The 23,874-nt window shown below is 47.0% G+C and overlaps 1 protein-coding gene and 1 long non-coding RNA gene across 2 annotated transcripts; both read left to right on the top strand.

Moving 5' to 3' along the window:
* Nucleotides 1-16,740: 16,740 nt before the first annotated feature.
* On the top strand, nucleotides 16,741-17,593 carry LOC139830831 (uncharacterized). The gene is made up of 3 exons (XR_011744318.1): nucleotides 16,741-16,908; nucleotides 17,011-17,121; nucleotides 17,239-17,593. It is a non-coding gene; the product is annotated as an uncharacterized lncRNA (long non-coding RNA).
* Nucleotides 17,594-18,216: 623 nt separating this feature from the next.
* On the top strand, nucleotides 18,217-19,662 carry LOC127348316 (polygalacturonase-like). The gene has a single exon (XM_051374381.2). The coding sequence runs from the start codon at nucleotides 18,256-18,258 to the stop codon at nucleotides 19,528-19,530; it is 1,275 nt and encodes a 424-aa protein (XP_051230341.1). The 5' UTR covers nucleotides 18,217-18,255; the 3' UTR covers nucleotides 19,531-19,662.
* The last annotated feature ends 4,212 nt before the right edge of the window (nucleotides 19,663-23,874 follow it).

Genomic DNA, 23,874 nt, shown 5'->3' with positions numbered 1-23,874 from the left:
GATGTTCAGAATCACATCAGCTTCTCCCAGATCTTTCATATCAAAGCTCTTTGACAAGAAAGACTTGACCTCGTGTATTACTCTCATGTTTGTACCAAAGATCAGAATATCATCCACATACAAACATAGTATAACACCTTCGCCCCCACCATGGCGATAGTAAACACACTTGTCAGCCTCATTGACAACAAAGCCTACAGAAGTTAAAGTTTTATCAAACTTCTCATGCCATTGCTTAGGTGCTTGTTTCAGGCCATATAAAGATTTCAGCAACTTGCACACCTTCCTTTCTTCAACTTTTACTACAAACCCATCAGGCTTATCCATATAGATTTCCTCTTCCAACTCTCCATTAAGGAAAGCTGTCTTTACGTCCATTTGATGAACGATAAGACCATAGGAGGCAGCCACGGATAGTAGTACTCGAATGGTGGTAAGTCTAGCGACAGGTGAATAGGTGTCGAAGTAATCTTCGCCTTCTCTCTATGTGTAGCCTTTCGCTACAAGCCGCGCCTTGTACTTTTCAATAGTACCATCAGGTCTTAGCTTCTTGTTGAACACCCATTTGCAGCCCACAGGCTTGCATCCATGGGGTTGTTCTGATGGCTCCCAAGTTCCATTAGAAAGAATCGAGTCCATCTCGTTATGGACAGCTTCTTTTCAGTCATCTGCATCTGGAGATGCATATGCCTCTGCAATGGACGTGGGAGTATCATCCACAAGGTACACAATGAAATCATCACCAAAGGATTTTTCAATCCTTCGTCTCTTGCTCCGTTTAGGAGCTTCATTGTCATCCTTCTCAGTAACATTCTCATGTGATTGTTCAAAATACTCATTAGATGTACTGGACTCAGGAATTATCTCTGTAGAAATTCTAGCAATGCTATGCATGTCTTTCATAGGAAACATATTCTCAAAAAATGTTGCATCACGAGATTCCATAATAGTATCAACATGCATATCAGGTACCTCGGATTGAACTACTAAAAATCTATATCCTACACTCCGAGGAGCATAACCTAGAAAGATACAATCCACTGTCTTTGGTCCAAATTTGCGCTTCTTAGTAATTGGAATATTCACTTTCGCCAAACATCCCCATGTGCGCAAATACGAAAGTGATGGTTTTCTCCCAGCCCACTCCTCGTAAGGGGTTTTATCTTTATTCTTGTTAGGAACTCTATTCAGGACATGACATGAAGTCAACAAAGCCTCCCCCCACCATGCCTTTGATAAACCAGCAGTGGCTAACATGGAATTCACCAAGTCAGTCAGCGTGCGGTTTTTCCTCTCGGCAACCCTGTTTGATTGGGGTGAATAGGGAGGCGTCCTCTCATGAATAATGCCATGTTCCTCACAGAATTCATCAAAGATTTTAGGAAAATATTCGCCACCACGATCCGACCTGAGACGCTTGATCTTTCTCTCTAGTTGATTTTCAACTTCGGCCTTATAAATTTTAAAGTAGTCTAAAGCTTCATCTTTAGTTCGCAACAAATAAACATAGCAAAATCTAGTCGCATCATCAATCAATGTCATGAAATATCTCTTTCCACCTTTTGTCAACACACCATTCATCTCGCATAGATCAGAATGTATGAGTTCTAGAGGTGCCAAGTTTCTCTCCTCGGCCGCCTTGTGAGGCTTCCGAGGTTGCTTCGATTGCACACAACTATGGCACTTAGAACCTTTGGCAATAGTGAAATTCGGAATTAAACTTAAACTGGATAGCCAAGACATTAAACCAAAATTAATGTGACATAAACGAGAATGCCAAACACTGGTATCATCACTAACATTGCCACATATATGGTTCACAGACTTATTACTGAAATCAGAAAGCGAAAAGCGGAACAAGCCTCCACACTCATAGCCTTTACCAATAAATTGTCCAAACTTGGAAACAACTACTTTATTCGACTCTAAAACAACCTTAAACCCATCTCTGCATAGAAGGGAGCCGCTAACGAGATTCTTGTTCATAGTAGGGACATGCTGCACGTTCCTCAGCTGCACGATCTTCCCCGAAGTGAACTTCAGATCTACCGTGCCAACACCACGAACAGAAGCATGTGACCCATTCCCCATCAAGACGGAAGAATCCCGGGCGACCTGGTAAGAAGTGAACATGGATATGTCAGCACACACATGAACATTAGCACCTGTATCAATCCACCAACATGGAGATTGAAATACCGAAAGAACAGTAAAGAGATTACCGTACCATCAGCATTGCTAGCGGTCACCGTGTTGACTTGCCTCGCCTTTTTCTTGCGGTCTGCCCTCTCTGGACAATCCTTAGAAAAGTGGCCAGTCTCTTCACATGTAAAGCAGCTCAGATCTGCTTTGTTTATCATCTTCTTCTTCTTGAAGGTTGTAGTCTTCATAGGCTTATTGAAGGAGGGCTTGTTATTCCCTTTGTTCTTGCTGTAGGGTTTCTTCTGCACCATGTTGGCGCTAGACTGACCCTCTCATTTCTCAGTATTATCCTTAGCCCGAGCTTTCTCCTCAACATCAAGAGATGCTATCAGATTTTCAACTGATATCTCCTGTCTCTTGTGTTTGAGAGTTGTGGCAAAGTTCCTCCATGAAGGGGGCAACTTAGCGATGATGCATCCAGCCACAAACTTGTCAGGTAAGGCACACTTAAGGAGTTCAAGCTCTTTCGCAATGCACTGTATCTCATGAGCTTGTTCGACTACAGAACGGTTGTTAACCATCCTGATGTCATGGAAGCTCTCCATGATGTACAGTTCACTGCCTGCATCGGTTGCACCGAACTTAGCATTCAGTGCATCCCAGAGCTCTTTACCATCTGTTATGTGCATGTACACATCACACAGATGATCAGCAAGAATACTTAGAACGCATCCGACGAAGAGAGTATTTTTTTCCTTGAACTTGTTCTGATCTTGGTCAGATATAGTTCCTTCAGGTAAACCATCAGTAACTTCGAACACTTTCAGATGAGTAAGCCAGAGCATGGCCTTAACCTGCCACCTCTTAAAGTGCACACCGGTAAACTTATCCGGCCTCAGTGCATCGGAAAAAAACCAGCCATTGTTAACTCAGGAAATTGCCTACAATTAGGTTTTTGGATTGTTGGATAATTAGGTACAATTTCCATGATTAATTCCAGAATATTAAGCATGACGATAGTAACTACTAACATGTGAAACTCGAACATACTAGATGCAGTGATCAACATGAACAGTAGCAAAGAAAACAGTACAACATCCATCGCTAAACAGATCGAGATATGTCGCACGTACCGATCTGGTGGAGGTGGCGGTGAAGGTGTAGCAGACGATGTTGCAGCAGTAACGTTGTTGATGACGGGGACGACGGGTCGTAGTAGACGGTGTTGAAGACGACGGTAGGCAGCACCGCCCGACTTGGACGGAAGGCGACCCGTGATGAAGAGCTTGAGCAGTGATAACCCACAAGTATAGGGGATCGCAATAGTCTTCGCGGGAAGTAAAACCCAATTTATTGATTCGACACAAGGGGAGACAACGAATACTTGAAAGCCTTAACAGCGGAGTTGTCAATTCAGCTGCACCTGGAAATAGACTTGCTCGCAAGAGTTTATCAGTAGTAACAATTTTTTATCAGTAGCAGTAGTGAAATAACAGCAGCAGAGTAACAGAGACAGCAGTAGTGATTTTAGTAAACAGCAGGATTAAAATAATGTAGGCACATGGATGGATGACGGGCGTTGCATGGATGAGAGAAACTCATGTAACAATCAAAGCAGGGCATTTGCAGATAATAATAAAGCGGTGTCCAAGTACAAAGCAATCCATAGGCATGTGTTCCATATATAGTCGTACGTGCTCGCAATGAGAAACTTGCACAACATCTTTTGTCCTACCAGCCGGTGGCAGCCGGGCCTCTAGGGAATCTACTGGATATTAAGTTACTCCTTTTAATAGAGTACCGGAGCAAAGCATTAACACTCCGTGAACTCATGTGATCCTCACATCACCGCCATCCCCTCCGGTTGTCCCGATTTCTGTCACTTCGGGGCCTTTGGTTCCGGACAGCAACATGTGTATACAACTTGCAGGTAAGATCATAAAACAATGCATATCATGATGAAATAATAACATGTTCAGATCTGAGATCATGGCACTCGGGCCCTAGTGACAAGCATTAAGCATAACAAGTTGCAACAATATCATCAAAGTACCAATTACGGACACTAGGCACTATGCCCTAACAATCTTATGCTATTACATGACCAATCTCATCCAATCCCTACCATCCCCTTCAGCCTACAGCGGGGAAATTACTCACACATGGATGGGGGAAGCATTGCTGGTCGATGGAGAGACGTCGGTGGTGATGATGGCGATGATCTCCTCCAATTCCCCGTCCCGGCGGAGTGCCAGAACGGAGTTTCTGGTCCCCGAGACGGAGTTTCGCGATGTGGAGGCGTTCTGGAGGGTTTCTGGCGACTTCGACTTCTCTTCTCGTTTTTTAGATCGAACCCCTTAAGTAGTCCAGAGGGGGGCGTCGGAGGCTAGCCGAGGGGGCCACACACTAGGGCGGCGCGCCCCCCTGGGCCGCGCTGACCTGGTGTGTGGGGCCCTCGGGCCTCCACCTGGCTTGCCCTTCTGGCTCCCTGAGTCTTCTGGTAAAATAGGCCCTTTGGTATAAATTCCGAGGATTTTCCCGAAAGTTGAATTTCTGCACAAAAACAAGACACCAGAGCAATTCTGCTGAAAACAGCGTTAGTCCGTGTTAGTTGTATCCAAAATACACAAATTAGAGGCAAAACAATAGCAAAAGTGTTCGGGAAAGTAGATACATTTTGGACGTATCAAGCAGTCGCGCAGAGCGCTTCCCAAAAACGTAATTCGCCATCTCCCGTACAGGATCGCAAGGACGAACGGTTCCGGAGACCTGCTCTCCCGTTCGCCGATGCACGTCGGCGCGCGGGATGGAGTAGGCTACGATGGCGGCGCAAGCAGAGAGAGAGGTGGAAACCCTAACTCGTATATTAGATATGTTTCTGCGGTAGCCAGGCAAGAGATTATATAGGCTCGGGAAACCCTAGGCAACGTGGGCCACACCCACGTCGCACGAACGTTTCGAGTCGGTTACAGATAGCTCACGATCCGGGAGGGAAAGTCTCGGCTCGAGGCTCAATCCACTCACCACGAGCGCGGCGCGCGCGTCGTGACGTGTCGAGTCGAGACGAGCGAGCGAGGAGGAGGAGTAGCGCGCGTGTAGCACTCCTATTCTCACTCACTTACTAGTGGTGGAACAACCCACCTTATAAGGTGGTCTAACTTCCTCCCAACTTTTCATGTGGGATTTGTTAAGCTTCATGCACTAGCCACTTGAACCAAAAGTCCGAACTGATGGAAAGGGCTAGGCAATCCACATATACACTTCACAACACCCCCACTCGCGTGTGACGGGAGAAGAGAAAGTCAACACGTGAAAGAAGAAGAGCACACCGAAACAGCGGTGCCTATAGAGGGGGGCAACAACGATTTTTAGGATTAATTGCGAAAACCATGTGAAAGCCAGGATTTGAACTTGAGACCTGGGGCTCTGATACCATGTTAAGCTTCATGCACTAGCCACTTGAACCAAAAGTCCGAACTGATGGAAAGGGCTAGGAAATCCACATATACACTTCACAACACCCCCACTCGCGTGTGACGGGAGAAGAGAAAGTCAACACGTGAAAGAAGAAGAGCACACCAAAATAGCGGTGGCTAAAGAGGGGGGCAACAACAATTTTTAGGCTTAATTGCGAAAACCAGGATTTGAACTCGAGACCTGGGGCTCTGATACCATGTTAAGCTTCATGCACTAGCCACTTGAACCAAAAGTCCGAACTGATGGAAAGGGCTAGGCAATCCACATATACACTTCACAACAGGACTAAACTTCCCACCTCTTGCCACTCCCTAGTGAACTGCCACCAACTTGGGCTCAAACTCACAAGGCTGCCACTATGTGGACTTTGAGATTTATAGAAAAAACTGAAATCTAATTTGAACCACTAAAAATAGGCCCAATATTTCAACATGCATTACGGTGTCTTTATCTTGCAGCTTCGCCAAACATTCGCTCTCGTGCCGACCCAAGGCTGTGATGGAACAGTTTGCACGCAGTGACGCGCCATTGCTCTGACGTAATCAATTAGCTGACATTCTTTCCTTGACAATGTGACTTGTTGGAAAATCTCCCAGATCATGTTAGTTTGTGCGTGCAACTGTCTCCCAGCAGAGACACCCGCTAGCTGTTGGCGAAACGGCGGTGCCGTGCGGCAGCACGTATACGTTCACGGTAATGCATGTTCGTGAATCTGTTGGCACTTTTCTTGTGTTCGAAGAAGCCTTTAATTAGTACCAGCCGATAGAAATTAAAAAGGTTACCGGTTAGTGACCGTACGCTGCGGCGATCCAGCTCCCATTCATGGGAGTGCAAGTGCTGAAGCTAATCAGTCAGTCTCTAGAGGGGGAAATAAGTAGCAGAAGATACCAAGCTGGCGGATTTTTGTCGTGCGAAACATGCAAGAGTCTACGAATTTTCACTGGTAGAAAAACAGGTTTCCGGTGAGCCCCATAATTAAGTCGCGAAGCTATAGGAACCGCGACTAATGGGACCTTTAGTCGCGGTTCGGGAGGCGAACCGCGACCAAAGGCCTGGGCCCAGGGCGCTCGGTGGCCAGCCGGTGCACGTGGGGGGCTTTAGTCGCGGTTGGCCGACTAAAGGTGCCCGAAGGCCTTTAGTCGCGGTTGGCCAGGCCAACCGGGACTAAAGCCCCTCCCCTATATATACCCATCCAGCAGCCAACACTTAGCCATTTGGAGCCATTCTCTTCACAAACTTCACAAGTGGGTGTTAGGTTTGCTTTTGGTTCCTCTTATGCACATAAGGTGTTTGATGAAATGCCCCAAGAGCATGAAACAAACATGATATGAAGTGTTGGAGCCACACTTGAGCTTTCTCATTTATTTTTTCCTCCTCGATCGCGGTTAGCAACTTGAACCTTTGATGTGTCGTTGATAAAATATGCATGTGTGTGTAGTTCATTGTTTAATTTATATTGTTTGTAGCTAGTTAGTTTAACAAATGCATGATGGTTAATTATATATTTTATATTATAATAATGCAGATGAATCGACAATGGATGTACGGTAACCGACTCTCCGGCGAGTTCAGTACGGGTTTGAAAGATTTCCTCGTAGTGGCTAATGCGAACAAGCAGGGGGGTTTTGTTATCTGTCCATGTGTTAACTGTAAGAATCAGAAAGGTTACTCTTCCTCAAGAGATGTTCACATGCACCTGCTTCGGCACGGTTTCATGCCAAGCTATAATTGTTGGACCAAGCATGGAGAAAGAGGGGTTATAATGGAAGAAGATGAAGAAGGGGATGATTTCATCGATGAAAACTATCTTGCTCATTTCGGTGATACTTTCATGGAGGATGCTGAAGGTGAAGGGGAAGGTGAAGGGGAAGGTAAAGAAGAGGCACGTGATGATCCCGTTGATGATCTTGGTCGGACCATTGCTGATGCACGGAGACGGTGCGAAACTGAAAAAGAGAGGGAGAATTTGGATCGCATGTTAGAGGATCACAGGAAGGCGCTGTACCCCGGATGCGATGATGGTCTGAAAAAGCTGGGCTGCACACTGGATTTGCTGAAATGGAAGGCACAGGCAGGTGTAGCTGACTCGACATTTGAAAACTTGCTGAAAATGTTGAAAAATATGTTTTCAAAGAATAACGAGTTGCCCGCCAGTACGTACGAAGCAAAGAAGGTTGTCTGCCCTCTAGGTTTAGAGGTTCTGAAGATACATGCATGCATCAACGACTGCATCCTCTACCGCGGTGAATACGAGAATTTGAATGAATGCCCGGTATGCACTGCATTGCGTTATAAGATCAGAGGCGATGACCCTGGTGACGATGTTGAGGGCCAGAAACCCAGGAAGAGGGTTCCCGCCAAGGTGATGTGGTATGATCCTATAATACCACGGTTGAAACGTCTGTTCAGGGACAAAGAGCATGCTAAGTTGTTGCGATGGCACAAAGAGGACCGTAAGTCGGACGGGGAGTTGAGACACCCCGCAGATGGAACGCAATGGAGAAAGATCGACAGAGAGTTCAAAGATTTTGCAGCTGACGCAAGGAACATAAGATTTGGTCTAAGTACGGATGGCATGAATCCTTTTGGCGAGCAGAGCTCCAGCCATAGTACCTGGCCCGTGACTCTATGCATCTACAACCTTCCTCCTTGGTTGTGCATGAAGCGGAAGTTCATTATGATGCCAGTGCTCATCCAAGGTCCGAAGCAACCCGGCAACGACATCAATGTGTACCTAAGGCCATTAGTTGATGAACTTTTACAGCTGTGGGGCAGACCTGGTGTCCGTGTGTGGGATGAGCACAAAGAAGAGGAATTTGACCTACGAGCGTTGCTTTTCGTAACCATCAACGATTGGCCTGCTCTTAGTAACCTTTCGGGACTGTCAAATAAGGGATACAATGCATGCACGCACTGCTTACATGAGACTGAAAGTGTACATTTGCCAAATTGTAAGAAGAACGTGTACCTTGGGCATCGTCGATTTCTTCCGAAAGGTCATCCAAAGAAGAAAGAAAGGCAAGCATTACAACGGCAAGGCAGATCACCGGCCGAAGCCTGCGGAACACACTGGTGCTGAGGTATTTGATATGGTCAAGGATTTGAAAGTCATCATTGGAAAGGGTCCTGGCGGACAATCAGTTCCGAAGGGAGCTGCCGGGCACGTAGCCATGTGGAAGAAGAAATCTATATTCTGGGAGCTAGAATATTGGAAAGTCCTAGAAGTCCGCTCTGCAATCGACGTGATGCACGTTACGAAGAATATTTGCGTGAACATCCTAAGCTTCTTGGGCGTGTATGGGAAGTCAAATGATACAAAGGAAGCACGACAGGACCAGCAAAGTTTGAAAGACCCCGATGACCGGCATCCGAACGGTTTCAAGGTCGTGCCGGCTACGCTACGACCAAAGAAGAGAAGGTCATCTTTTTTGAATGCCCGAGCGGTATGAAGGTCCCGTCAGGATTCTCGTCCAATATAAAGGGAATAATAAACATGGCGGAGAAAAAGTTCCAAAACCTGAAGTCTCACGACCGCCACGTGATTATGACGCAATTGCTTCCGATTGCTTTGAGGGGCTCTGCCGGAAAATGTTCGAGTAGCCATTGTGAAGCTATGTGCATTCCTCAATGCAATCTCTCGAAGGTAATCAATCCAGAAGTTCTACCACGGTTACGTAACGATGTGATCCAATGTCTTGTCGGTTTCGAGTTGGTGTTCCCGCCATCCTTCTTCAATATTATGACGCACCTCCTGGTTCACCTAGTCGATGAGATTTCCATTCTCGGTCCCGTATTTCTACACAATATGTTCCCCTTCGAGAGGTTCATGGGAATATTAAAGAAATATGTTTGTAACCGTGCTAGGCCGAGAAGGAAGCATCGCCAAGGGCTATGGAAATGAGGAGGTAATTGAGTTTTGTGTTGACTTTGTTCCTGACCTTAAGCCGATTGGTCTTCCTCAATCGCGGCACGAGGGGAGACTAAGTGGAAAAGGCACGATCGGAAGGAAATCAACGATATGTATGGATGGCCATTCTCCGATCAAGCACACCACACAGTTCGACCAATTCCAGCTTGGTGGCTCCGTACTTTGAGAAACACAAGAATATTTTACGCTCGGACAACCCCCGGGAAGCCCGAATCCTGGATTAGGAAGGCCCACATGGAGACTTTCGGCAGCTTGGTTGAGAAAACATTTAATGAGTGACGATCATGTTGTAGATCAGCTGTACATGTTGGCCAAGACACCATCTTCGACTATAACGACTTTCCAAGGGTACGAGATAAATGGGAATACATTTTACACGATCGCCCAAGATAAAAAGAGCACCAACCAAAACAGTGGTGTCCGCTTTGATGCAGCAACCGAGAATGGGCAAAAGGTCACATATTATGGTTACATAGAGGAGATATGGGAACTTGACTATGGACCCTCCTTTAGGGTCCCTTTGTTCCGGTGCAAATGGTTCAAGCTAACAGGAGGTGGGGTAAAGGTGGACCAGCAATACGGAATGACAATGGTGGATTTCAACAATCTTGGTTACCTTGACGAACCATTCGTCCTAGCGAAAGATGTCGCTCAGGTTTTCTATGTGAAGGACATGAGTAGCAAACCGAGGAAACGGAAAGATAAGAAAACGATCAGTACATCATGCGATGATCCAAAGCGCCACATTGTTCTTTCAGGGAAAAGAAACATCGTGGGAGTGGAGGACAAGACAGACATGTCAGAAGATTATAATATGTTTGCTGAAATTCCGCCCTTCAAAGTGAACACCGACCCAAGCATTAAGTTAAATGATGAGGATGCTCCATGGATACGGCACAATCGTAAGCAAGCAGGGACACAAGGGAAGAAATGATGTGTAATAATTTATTGTACCAAACTTTATTGAATGAATCATGTGAATTATATTACCCGTGATGTGTTTGGTGTCCATTTTCGAATGATTCAATTGACTCGAGATAGCACTGATGATACATGAAATTTGGAGTGATTCAGTCATACTCCTGCATACAGGAAATTTGGAGTGACTAAGTCATACTCCTGCATACATGAAATTTGGAGTGACTAAGTCATACTCCTGCATACAGGAAATTTGGAGTGACTAAGTCATACTCCTGCATACATGAAATTTGGAGTGATTTAGTCATACTCCTGCCTAGGCGTATAATATGCATACTCGTAGTCTTCATAGCCGCCGCCGTTGTACTGGTAGTCGTCGCCTTCTAAGTTGCCGGCGTCGTCGTCGCTGCTTGTCGTCGGCTGTCGTCGGCGGCGCTCGTGGCTCGAACTGAGGGTAGCGCAGGCGGGGGATATCGCCGGCCGTGATGTAGTCCATGACGCTCTGCAGAGTCCGGCCGTACCACCATAGCCGATGGCCGGCCTCGTGGAAGTTTCCAGGAGGCAGACCGTCCTCCTCATACCTGGCGAGCACCCTCTCACGCCGATTGATGAAGAAGGCGTCCCAAGTATGCTGGTTATCGGGATGCCAGCGGGGATTCATCCGCTGCTCCGGCGTGAGGTCGAGGTAGTAGTGGTTCGTGATGGCCGCCCGGCGCGCAGTACCCTGAGGGACGGGAGGGACCGGCACGCCGCCGACGCTTAGGCTCCAGCCGGCAGGGACGCGGTAGCCCGGAGGGCAAGGGTAGTTCGAGGCGCAAAGCTCCTCCACTTGCTGGTAGGTTAGAGTGGGTGCGGTGGAAGCCATGAGAGAGTGATGAGAGATTGTAGAGATGTGATAATGCTGGCCAAGCCGGGCTACCTATATGTAGTGACAAATGGCGGGAAAAATGGGAGCGGGAAGACAGGAGGCGGGAAGAAAGAGGCGGGGAGAAAGTGGCGGGAAGAAATTGGCGGGAAAAAATTGGCGGGAAGAAAGAGGCCGGAAGAAATTGGCGGGAAACAATTGGCGGGAAGAAAGAGGCGGGAAGACAGGGAAGAAATGGTGGGAAGACGAGGAGGGAAGAGGGGGTCGGCGGAAAGAGGCGGGAAGAGGGGGCCAACGAACTTTTGAATTGAATTAGTTTTATTTTTATGAATTTTTGATAATTTGTATTTTTAAAATTTTGAATTGAATTAGTTTTATTTTTCTGAATTTTTTGATATATTATTTGTATTTTTAAGATTTTGAATGAATTAGTTTTATTTTTATGAATTTTTTGATATATTATATGTATTTTAAACATTTTGAATTGAATTAGTTTTATTTTTCTTAATTTTTTGATATATTATTTGTATTTTTAACATATTGAAATGAATTAGTTTTATTTTTCTGATTTTTTTGATATATAATTTGTATTTTTAATATTTTGAATTGAATTAGTTTTATTTTTCTGAATTTTTTGATATATTATTTGTATTTTTAACATATTGAAATGAATTAGTTTTATTTTTCTGATTTTTTGATATATAATTTGTATTTTTAATATTTTGAATTGAATTAGTTTTATTTTTCTGAATTTTTTGATATATTATTTGTATTTTATGATTTTGAAAAAGAAAAATAATTTGAAAAAAGACCTTTCGTCGGGGTGGGCCTCGCCACCCGCGACTAAAGGTCTCTGCGCGCGGGAACGGGAAAACCCGCCGAAATACCCTTTAGTCGCGGTTAGCCACACCAACCGCGACCAAAGGGGGCGTCCCTATATAACTGGCGCTGAACGGCCGCGTCGAACAGTTCGCCATTCGTCTTCATCGCGCGCCTGAGGAGCGGAGATCGTCGCCACGCCGCCTGGAGGATCGTCGCACGCCGCCGTACACACGCCGCCGGAGCGCGCCACGCCGCCGTTCGTCTCCGCGCCGCCCTTCTCCGCCCTGCGCCCCTCCTCCTTCTCCGCCCCCTGCGACGTCCCTAGCCGGCCTCTCCGCGTGGTGCTGCTTGGCCGGGGCCGCCGCACGCCTGTGTGGCGCTCGCGCGCGCTCGAGCTCTCCGCCTTGCGCCCCTGCCTCGGAGCGCTGCGGCCGGCCGCGCGCTCTGCCTGCGCGCCGCGCCCCTGCCCGTTCGCCATATGATGGCCGGCCGGGGGCGGCGGCGGAGAGGCGGCGCCGCCCCATTCGACCGCGCGCCACATGCATACATACAGAGAGATGGGAGAGGAAGAGAACGAGAGGGCCGGCCGCCGGTTTTTTTTCTTTTTTTATGTTATGTTTTTTATTTTTAATTTTAACTATACTTAACAAAAAAAACTTAAAATTTTGTAATTAACTATAACTTCATATATAAAAACTTAACAAAAAAACTTAAAATTTTGTAATTAACTATAACTTCATATATAAAAACTTAACAAAAACCTAAAGCAACGGGTACGTGCGTGTCGCGGCATCGGCCGTAGAACGAGCCCGGCCTCCGCGCCGTCGCCGTGCGTGTCGCGGCATCGGCCGTAGAACGGACGGTTCGCACTTCTTCTTCCTCGCCTCGATCGATCCGTCTCCCTCTGCAGCGCGACACCCTGCCCCCGCCGCCGCCCCGCCCCGCCAGCGCCCTCGACGCGCGCCGTGACGCCGCCGCCGCCGCTGCCCAGTACGTCCCGTCGCGCGCTAAAATGGGTACTAAAAAAAGAACTAAAATTTTGACTTAATTAAAAACTTTGTCTTAATTAAAAACTTTGACTTAATTAAAAACTTTGTTTAAAAAAAGAACTAAAATTTTGACTTAATAAAAATGAACTAAAATTTTGACTTAATAAAAATTGACTTAATAAAAAATGAACTAAAATTTTGACTTAATAAAAAATGAACTAAAATTGTAACGCCGCCGTACCGTCGCCAACGCCGTCAACGCGCCAACGCTACCTCTATTCATAAAAATGTAACGCCGTCAACGCTACCGCCTCTATTCAACGCGCCAACGCCAACGCCGTCAACGCGCCACTGCCACCGCGAGGGTTATGTGTCCTCGGCACCGCCACCGCCCTTTCGCCACCGCCCTTTCGCCACCGCCACCGGTCTCTCGGTCACGCGGTCACTGCGTCGCCCCTCTCGCCTCCCGCTCGTCGCCCTCTCTGTTTATATGTAGAAGAGATGTGATAATGCATATACACAATTAATTTGTTTTGACTACATGTTTTCAGGACTGACATATGGCGGACGATAGAGCTGACCCGATTCTGGACAACTATGATCCGGACCTTGAAGACCATATGTTCGGCATCATAAAAGGCGATATTCTATATGTGCCGACCGGACAAGAAGAAGATGATATCTCTTCTTATCTGAACCTTGAGGGTGAAGATGAAGGGCGCCGTCAGCAAGATGATGCCGAAGAAACGTCGATAAACGACGATCTTCAATTGGAAGTAGCAACCACCTCCGGCGCCGAGGTATATATATACATTGAGCCTCTGGTGATACAAACTAACTGATTTGAATAAATATGTGTGTACTAACGCGCGCGACTCTCTTTCTTCTTTTAGCCCTCGGCCGGATCGTCGAAAAAATCGAGTACGTTGTCAAAGCGTGGCGCAACCAAGACGATGAAACCAAACGAAACATGCACCATCGAGGTTGTCGAGGAAGCAACCGGCAGGCCGCTGGAGCCCAGCAAGAACGCCACCAAGTTTATCAGCCAATGCGGAGCCGTTGTTAGAGACAACGTCTCGATCACCGTCCAGGAGTGGAATGAGCCAAAGAAGGCACGTCTTGGTTTCACTTTTGTCGATAAGAGAACAAAAAAAGATTGCTTCAACAAGCTTATGGAACATTTCGTTCTACCTCCGGAATACCGCAAATACGATGAGAAGGGTAACAAGATTCAGGAAAACAAGGAGAGGTGCAAGCTAGTCAAACAGTTCGCTCTTTCTAAGATGTCCAACGCATTCCGGAAATACAAGCAAAATCTAGCCCATGACTTTGTCAAGCAGGGCAAGACTCCGGATTTCAAAGGACAATATGAGAAACTGCAACATGATTGGCCAGAATTTGTGAAGCAAAAGAAATCGGAGCAGTTCCTTGAAATATCGAAAAAAATAAGGAGAATGCGGCCAAGAAGGAGTACAATCATATTATGGGGCCAGGAGGGTATCGCTTTTGGCAGCCTAGGTGGGAGAAGATGGAGAACGAGCTGAGGGCGCGAGGAATCCGTCCAGGTATGGAGGGATAGGACCCAAGGGCCAAACGCTGGTGGTACGGGCATGGGGGATCGCTGAACCCGGAGACAGGGGAGTGTGTTTATCAGGGCAAAATAATTAAACCCACCCAAAAGCTTATTGAGGCAATGAGGGATGCTCAAGTGGGGAGGATCAAGTTCAACAGAGAGAACGACGCCCTGACAAAAGCCCTCGGGAATCCTGAACACGGAGGACGTGTACGAGGCATGGGGCCCATTCCGTGGAAAGTAGGGTTCCCAGACGATGACCCGTACGGTTCTGACGAAGCCGTAAGAGAAAGATGGATCGGGATGCAGATGTTGTGGCGCAGTTGGTAACGGAAATGGATGTGATGAAGAAAACTGTGAGTGTACTAGTAGCCGAAAGAGATGCAGCTCGGGCGCAGCAAGAAGATCATCCAATGGATCTCGGAAGCCAGCAGCAGAGAAGAAGCAGCGTGGCTTCCACGGAGGCCTCACCGGCTGGTGCACCGACGATCGAAATTACTGCACCGGAGCCTCTGGTGGTCGAAATTACTGCACCGGAGCCTCCTCGCTACCCCGTGGACGATATAAAGGAGATGAAAGCATGTCATCTGTATTATCCTATCGGGAACATGTCCATGAAGGTAGCCATCGGCAGTGCTTTACCACCTGGAGCACTCCACCACAACAACCCCATTCAAGATGGCTATGCTCGTGTCACGGTGGAGGAGATAGTCCAAGGGTTTGAGGACCTGGACATTGACATTGCTACACCTGAAGGGGCGAAAAGACTTGGAGATGTCAAGCGCCAGTTCATTCTATGGCAGAAGAAGTTTATCAAGTTTCCAGGCGAGGCGCCAACAAGTCCACCCCCCTACGGTGGTGGTGGTGGCGGTGGCGGTGGCGGTGGCGGTGGCGGTGGCGGTGACGGTGGCGGTGGCGGTGGTGGTGGTGGTGCTTCACCTACACCTCCTTCACGTCAGCCGACGCCGCCCCCCAATTCACCTCCGGCGGGTAAGCAGACGCCGCCCCCCAGTCCTCGTCCGGCGGGTGATCAGACACCGCCCCCCAATCCACCTCCGGCGAAGAAGCAGAAGCAGTCCTGGGTTATTAACCCGGACCCTTATGTACCTAGAACCACAAAGATACCAGAGCCATCACTGAAGCCTCTCCCCACAAGGCCTTGGGAACGTAGTGCCGAGGAAGTCGACGCACACGCGGCTGCTGATTATGAGAAATGGAAGGCGGACTGCAAGAAGAAAAGAGAGCCCGAGCCCAAGCAAGTATTTTCTGACAAGGAAAAGAGCTGGGCTAAGTCATTTTTGAACACACCGTCCCAAGCCGCGAAGAATCTGCCTGACGACTATTTACGTGAACTTCGTAGGCAAGCACTCGCGTTCAAGAGGAACCAAGAGTTGGCGGAGAAGAAAGCCTTGGAGGAGGCCGAGAAAAAATTAGAAAGGGGGAAAGAAGTTGCCCAGCTCGGGGAACAAAGTAAACAATCGATCGCCCCGCTCATAGTGCAAGCCGCCGGTCCGGATGCCCCCGATATCATAGCAGCTGCGGCAGCACATGGATTGACTGTAACGAGTGCCAGAGAACAAGCGGCCGACTTAGGTATCACTCTTCGTGCACTGTTAGGCCTTGATGAGGCGCCAATGAAGGACGTAGTATTTACATATGTGAAGAATGGCCCTCTCGTCGAGCCTGCGCAGGAAGAGGATCTACCTCGACAAATGAAAGGTCTGCTAAATTGGTACAAGGGTTACATAAAACTTAAAAACGCCAAAGACTATATTTATGCGGAAGTTAGATATGAGCATCACTTCAAACATTACTATATACAAATTCATCGGAGTGAATTGTTCCAGCTGTTCAATCTGCGCGACCTCGACAAATCTATCATCAGTTACTACGTTCTGTAAGTGATTTATTAATTTCTACCCCATCTCGTTCATTGCCTGCACTATATATATATATATATATATATATATATATATATATATATTGTCCTAACTATCTTGTTGTGTACGCTATTATGCAGAATGAAGAAGCGGGAAATGCGAATAAGGAACATCCATGATGTTGGGTTCATTGACCCACAAATCGTTAATTCATATGTGTTAGAACACCACCCCGACGACGTGGAGGATGACCTGTGGCGGTTTTTTAGAAAACAGGAACTCAAAAGTGATATTCTATTTCCTTACCATTTTGGGTGAGTGTTTCTGTCTTGAGCACATTCTCTTTTGTTTACTCCATGCATGGTATGTGGCTAATCGATGAGTTATGCATGACTGTGCATGTATCGTGTCCGCAGGTTCCACTGGATTCTTATGGTAATTCAATTTCACACCTCCACAGTTCTCGTCCACGACTCTCTGAATATGGATCCGGCGCTTTGGGCCGACATGAGAAAAATGATGCAAAAGTAATTATTTTCATTCATTTGCGCTCTATATCGATCGGCCTATTTCGTTCATCATTTCCTAATATCAAGTAACTAATTAATAACTCTCTTGTTCATTTAATTTTCTTTGCCTCGTAGGGTTTGGAGACGGTTCGTAGATAAAAAGGTCGGTGAATTCAAAAAAGAGCTACAATTTAAAATGGCAGTGCGGACGACTGGGGATATTCAGCCACCGGGGACCAATCTATGTGGATACTATGTTTGTGAGAGGATCCGGAGATACTGCAATGAGCGGGACCAGAAGTGTGAGAACAACATCATGAGGAATAACCTCCGGAAGACGCTTAGTCCAGAAGCTCGCTTCCGACCACTTCAAGAGGAACTAGCTGGATGGTTGGCGAGGGAAGTCATCGATCCTAGAGGAGAACACTATTACGAGGACGTAGAACTTCATATGCACTAAATTATGGATGGAAACTTGTTCAAAATTGTATATGGTCATCCGATATTGAATATATATATTGTATATTCCTCTTGAATTCTTTTTGGTTCTAATTTCAAATTTGTTTGAAATTGTACATTCATATGCATGTATGTAGTACCGTAGAATATGTGAAACTCCTTCAAAATTAAAACCCAAAAGAAATAAAACAATACAAATTAAAAAGAAACCAGATTTAGGGGGAGGGGGGGGCTAAACCCTAAACCCTGCGGAGGCCTTTAGTCGCGGTTGGCCAGAAGAACCGCGACTAAAGGTCCTCCGCCCTGGCGCTCGCCTGCGGCCCACGTGGACGGGCCTTTAGTCGCGGTTCGTAAGGAACCGCGACTAAAGGGGGGGGCCTTTAGTCGCGCTACTTTGGTCGCGGTTGCGCAACCGCGACTAATGGCAGTTGCGAACCGCGACCAAAGGCCCTTTTTTCACCGGTGTTTGGCACACTTATCTCTGGTGATGCAACTCGTTCATCTGGACATTTTGAAATTCCCACTCCACCACACGCATCGAGCTGCCTAACTGCGCCCTGCCTAGTCTCTTAATCACAAGCAAGCAGAAACACCGCACCTATAAATACGCACCGCCAGCGCCTCTTCATCGATCCATGACCACTCATACACGCAAGCTACAACGCTTCTTCGCTTAATTCCAGCTCCAAATCAATGGCTTCGGCCAAGCTCGTGTCTTCTCGCTTGGTCGTGCTGGCCTTGCTGTCCATCTGCAATGCAGCCAGCTTAGTCGAAGAGACTAACAGCTCGCTGAAGAGCTCCACCGGTGCGCCGCCTGGGGCCAACTCCGTTGTGTTCAACATCCACAACTACGGCGCCCGTGGCGACGGAAAGCACGATGACACCCAGGCGCTAGCCAAGGCATGGAAGGCGGCGTGCTCCTCTTGGCGGTCGGCAGTGCTGCTAGTTCCCAAGGGCAAGAGCTACCTGGTCAAGTTCACCGCTCTCTCCGGACCATGCAAATCCAGCATCGTCTTCATGGTGAAGGGCGCGCTGGTCGCTCCTCGGAGCAGGTCGGCATGGAGGGAGAAAAACAGGAGGCACTGGATTGTCATCCAGCGCATCGCCGGTCTCACCGTTACCGGCGGTGGTACGATCAACGGCAAAGGCAAGATTTGGTGGAAGAACTCTTGCAAGACCAACGAGGCTCTGCCTTGCAAGGGCGCTCCGACGGCTTTGACATTTCATCTCTGCAACAATCTCACGGTGGAGAACCTGAAAATTCTAAACAGCCAGCAGATCCATCTGTCGGTTGAGGATTGCAGCAACGTGCAATTGGCGCGTTTGTCCATCACGGCACCTGGTACAAGTCCGAACACCGATGGCATCCACATCACTCACAGCAGAGATGTGCAAGTTAGAGACTGTCTTATCAAGACCGGCGACGACTGCATGTCCATCGAGAGTGGAACCCATAATCTTCATGTCACCAGAGTTGTTTGCGGTCCAGGACATGGCATCAGCATTGGAAGCTTAGGTGATGATAATTCCAGAGCCGAAGTTTCCCGTATTTACATTGACACCGTACGGTTGTATGGTACAACCAACGGAGCCCGGATCAAGACGTGGCAGGGAGGTAGTGGATATGCAAAGGATATCGTATTCCAGAACATGATCATGGATAATGTGCAAAACCCAATAATAATTGACCAGAACTACTGCGACTCGGCCAAGCCGTGCAAGAGTCAAGAATCGGCAGTTGAGGTGAGCAACGTGGTGTTCAAAAACATTAGAGGGACTACCATTTCCAAGGATGCCATTAAGTTGAGCTGCAGCAAGAATCTCCCATGCTCTGGCATTGCCTTACAGGACATCGACCTCAAATTGCAAGGTGGCAAGGGTGACACTGAAAGCACATGTCAAAATGCAAAATGGAGAAAATCAGGAAACGTTGTTCCACTACCCTGTAAAAGTAACGAATCCGAGTAGAAGTGAAAAATTAATATTTTAATTGGCATCTATGGAACTTGTATAAAAATCCAGAAAGATTTAGTCCTACTTGTTCATACAACTAAGCTACCAATAATGGGCAATGTGCAGCCACTATCGTAATAATATATCAAATTGTTTCAAGTCATATTCTTGTAAGGTTCTTTAGAAATGGACAACATTTAGCACTTTAAGTTTTGGGGTGTGATTAATTCTCACTTGAATGAGAATTAACTTAGTTCTCAATCAGGTGATGGCATTTAATCTCAATTACAACTCACGATTAGCAAGAATTGCAAGCAAATCCAAAAGTTTGAGCTATTTTTTCTAGTTGCGACCTCATGTGCAATTGAAATAATTTCAGTTGCAACTGACTTGCAACTCATAAATAGATAAATCACAATGGCAATCTAGTGGTGCAGGACTCGACTGAGAGCTGAGAATTATCAAAGCTGTTAAGTTTATGATGTCTATTAATTAATCTTCTGGCCAGGGAATACAAATATCTTCTTATAAATTTGTGTTTTTTTATATTTACATCTTGGGAGAGTGAAGATTTTTGTATGGCATCAATTAGACAGTTAACTGAGTTTGAAGGCCTTGATGTTTTGCTCGTTTCCGATGGCAAAGCAACCCTAAACAAGACAATTCATATTCACTACTAGTAGAAAAAGGGGCAATAGGCCCGGTCCATTTGGGCCTTCAGTCCCGGTTCCCAAACCGGGACCAATTAGGCGGGACTAAAGGGGGTACCCTTTAGTCCCGGTTCAAAGTTTAACCGGGCCTAAAGGCCTCGACACGTGGTGCGGCCAGGGAGCTCGCGGTGGAAGGCCTTTGGTCCCGGTTCGTGGTACGAACCGGGCCTAAGTTTCTCTGCCGCGGCAGAGAATTGCTATTTCTGTGCCGCGGCACAGGTTTAGGCTGTACCAGCGTTTCTCTGCCGCGGCAGAGAAACAGGGCGTTTCTCTGCCGCGGCAGAGTTTCAGCAATGCATATATATCATTCAAGAAACCACAAAAAATCGTCATGAATATATATAGACATCGTCAACAGTACACGACATCGTCAACACAGTACACGTAATGCATGCATATTTACAATACAACATCTCCTCGACGAATATCCTCCGCCGTCACGATCTGCCGATAGTGCTCTCCACCTGGGGTAAGGGCCTCGGTAATAAAGAATCCTGCGATTTCCTCTTGAATTGCTTTTATTTGATCCTCCGTTATGAGAGTGTTCCGCAGGCGTATCATCTATATTTAAAAAAGGAGATCAATATATGAATGGAACTCAATACAATAGATGGTACTAATTAAGATTAATTGTGAAAATTTGTTATCGTACACGAGTCTGGAGTATACGGGCATCCCCACCCTTGGGACAGGCCATGTCACGAATGAAGGTGCAGACGTAGTATCCACATAAGTTATTCCCGGGTTCCTGTCTCATACACTTTACGAAAAAATAGTTCGATCAAACTAATAATCAAGCATCGTATTGAAAGTAAATATCATATATGAAGTTTCATGGACATAGCTATATATATAGTACTACTTACAGGGTAATCTTCAAATGTAAGCTCCGGTTTCCATTTACCCGGAACAGTATTGATGAACTGTTTCCAAGCCCTGCCCGGCAAAAAATAATGAGTAAATGAGTAATTGATTAGTTGATGATATCTTCGAATTAGAACAGATGAAGATGACAATACGAAATTGATTGAAACTACCTCTGGAGGATGGCAGCCATGTCCGCCCATTCCGCATATTCTTTACGTTTCGAGTCCATGACTTTTACGACTCCAAGGCGAAGATCAATGATTAGGAGAATAAAGTGGAATCTGCACAAGCATAGCTCAATGATTACGAGAATAAAGTGGAAGGTGCACAAGCATAATGTATGTTATATATAACACTCACTTGAAGTTGTAGGGAAAGAATATATCCTCTTTGTCTGCTTGCTTCTCTAAAAACATTACGATGTTGTCCTCTGTGTCCTTGGCGAAGTCTCGAACCGTAACTTCATGAACTGTGTTTGGGTCTATGAACCCCAACGGTAGGAGCTTGCCTCTTTTGTATTCCAGCTTCTTCATTCTGCATAATTAAATGTATAGCGTACACAAAGAATATAATGAGGATAATTGTTAGTGCAAATGAATGAGCTACAAACTTAATTATACAAATAAATCACTTACAGGCAGTAGCAACTGATGACAGCTTTGTCGAGGGCGTCTTGATTGAATAACTGAAACAGTTCTTCTAACTCAAGGTTTATCTCGTCTTTCCCCTTGAAGTAATGCTCATCTCTAAGATACACCGTGAGGTAGGCATCACCTCTTCGACAGGCTTTCAGGTACCATTCATGCAACCTTCGCATCTGAGTCCCTAGACGCGCGAGCTCGCCAGGTTTGACGAGATCAGATCCGTATCTATACTTGTTTACCACTTGAGCCATTGGATAGTAATCTTCGTACTCAACTGATGCTCCCTGAGCTCTAGCCGCCCGTTCGATCATCGATGCCGTCTCTGGATCATGATAGGGCTCCACGATGAAGTGGGGTACGGCCTGAATGTCCTGCTGTCCAAGCTGGGCGACTTTTTTTGCTTCTTTGCTCGCTCTAGAGGACTGTCCAAGAGAGCGGTCATAATCAGCTCTCAGCTCAGGTCTCTTCATTCTCGTCTTGGCAAAGTGCTTCACTGTCTGCGGTGGAATAAACATCTTCTTCGGTGCAAGAAACGCCTTTTGCTCTTCAGTCTGCTCATGTGGTAACAACTCTGGAGTCTGTGCCCTCATTGGAGTTGATGATCTCTTCGGAGCTGTAGGAGGTGCCGCGGACCGCTTCCTCTTTTGCTTAGGTGGAGGCGGCGGAGTCTCCTGACGAGGAGGAGGCGGCGGAGTATTTTCACGCAGAGGAGACTGGTCATGCATAGGGGAATCATCATCGCGCAGAGGAGAATCATCACGCGGAGGAGACTGCACAGGTGGCGGAGGAGGCGGAGGTGGCCTGCTTGTTGGCTTCTCACCTGGAAACACAATGTTCTCCTTCCGCCATTGCACGGTGGTTCTACGGGCTTCTCCCAGTTCTTTGATTTCCCCATCTTCACCTGCAGGGTGCTCAAGCACCAACCCCTCATAATCTCTCAACACTTCATCCACCATCACAACAGCAAAGTCGTCTTGGACCGGACGGCAATGGTAAGACCTTGTAGGTAAGAGGATGCCGACCGCCGCCTTGAAGGATAGGTTGAAAACTTTAACATGCAGCTCACAAGGACGGCTCTCAGTGAGATCATCCACGGGGGGGTAGCGAGGAGGCTCGACCACCTGGTCATCATCATCATCATTATCCACCTGCTGAGAGGAAGCCACGCTGCTTTTCCGGTGTGGTTGAGATTGCAGCGGGGCGAGGGCATTGAGCAATGCAGGATCTACAGCCTGCCCCTGAGCCATCTGAGATGTAAGTACTTGGGTTACCATGGTTAATTGGGCTTTCATGGTGCTCATACCTTCCTCTAAGTTAGCTAGGCGGTCTGTTTCCCTTGCCTTTCTCCTCTCATGGCTTTTATCAGGAAATCTCTTCCTTTCCGCAGGAAAGCCATACTTCCACGGAACGGAGCCTTCTGTTCCTCGTGTTCGTCCGGTGTGTTCTTTGTTCCCAAGGGCGCGTGTCAGCTCATCGTTCTCTCTTTCGGGCTGGAACAACCCCGCCTCCACGTCCCTATGTGCTTGTTCCAGGGCTTCAATGGGAAACTTCAGATGAGCTTTCTTATAGATGCACTTCCCTGTTTCTGGATGCAACGTTCCCCCAATCCCGTAGAACCACTCCTTGCACCGTTCGATCCAACCGTGTGTCCCTAATCTGATCCCTTTCCTGGTCAGTTCCGCCTCAGCTGCCTGCCACTTAGGACGGTTAGCCCTGTATCCACCTGGACCCAGAATTTGGTGATATAGCTTCAACGCAGCATTTGCCTTATTTGTTTCCGACCTTTTCTTAAATTCTTCTGACTCCGTGCTGTAATTCACGAATTCGTCCCAGTGATTTTTTACCTTCTCACTGTCCGGAGTCTTCTTTATCTTGATAAGGCGGCGCAATCTTTTCTTGTGGTTCTTGAATAGTTCGGCCATCTTCTTCTTGCCGAACTCGCGGAGGGCCTGCTCCATCTTGGCCTTTTTAGCATCATCCCCCTCTTCGGGTACTATGTTGAAATGTGACATGAGCTTGTTCAGAATGTTGTTTTTGGCTACATCATCGATATAAAGACCTTGAGCTTCTTCCTCTGCAGACAGCACTAGTCCCTTCGGCTTGTGCCATTCTCGAACGGTGATCGGGACGTGGTCCCT

Source organism: Lolium perenne, chromosome 4 (assembly GCF_019359855.2).
Source record: "Lolium perenne isolate Kyuss_39 chromosome 4, Kyuss_2.0, whole genome shotgun sequence".
NCBI classification, from domain to species: Eukaryota; Viridiplantae; Streptophyta; class Magnoliopsida; order Poales; family Poaceae; genus Lolium; species Lolium perenne.
Note: the sequence above shows the minus strand (reverse complement) of the source record. Positions and strands in the feature narration are given on the sequence as shown.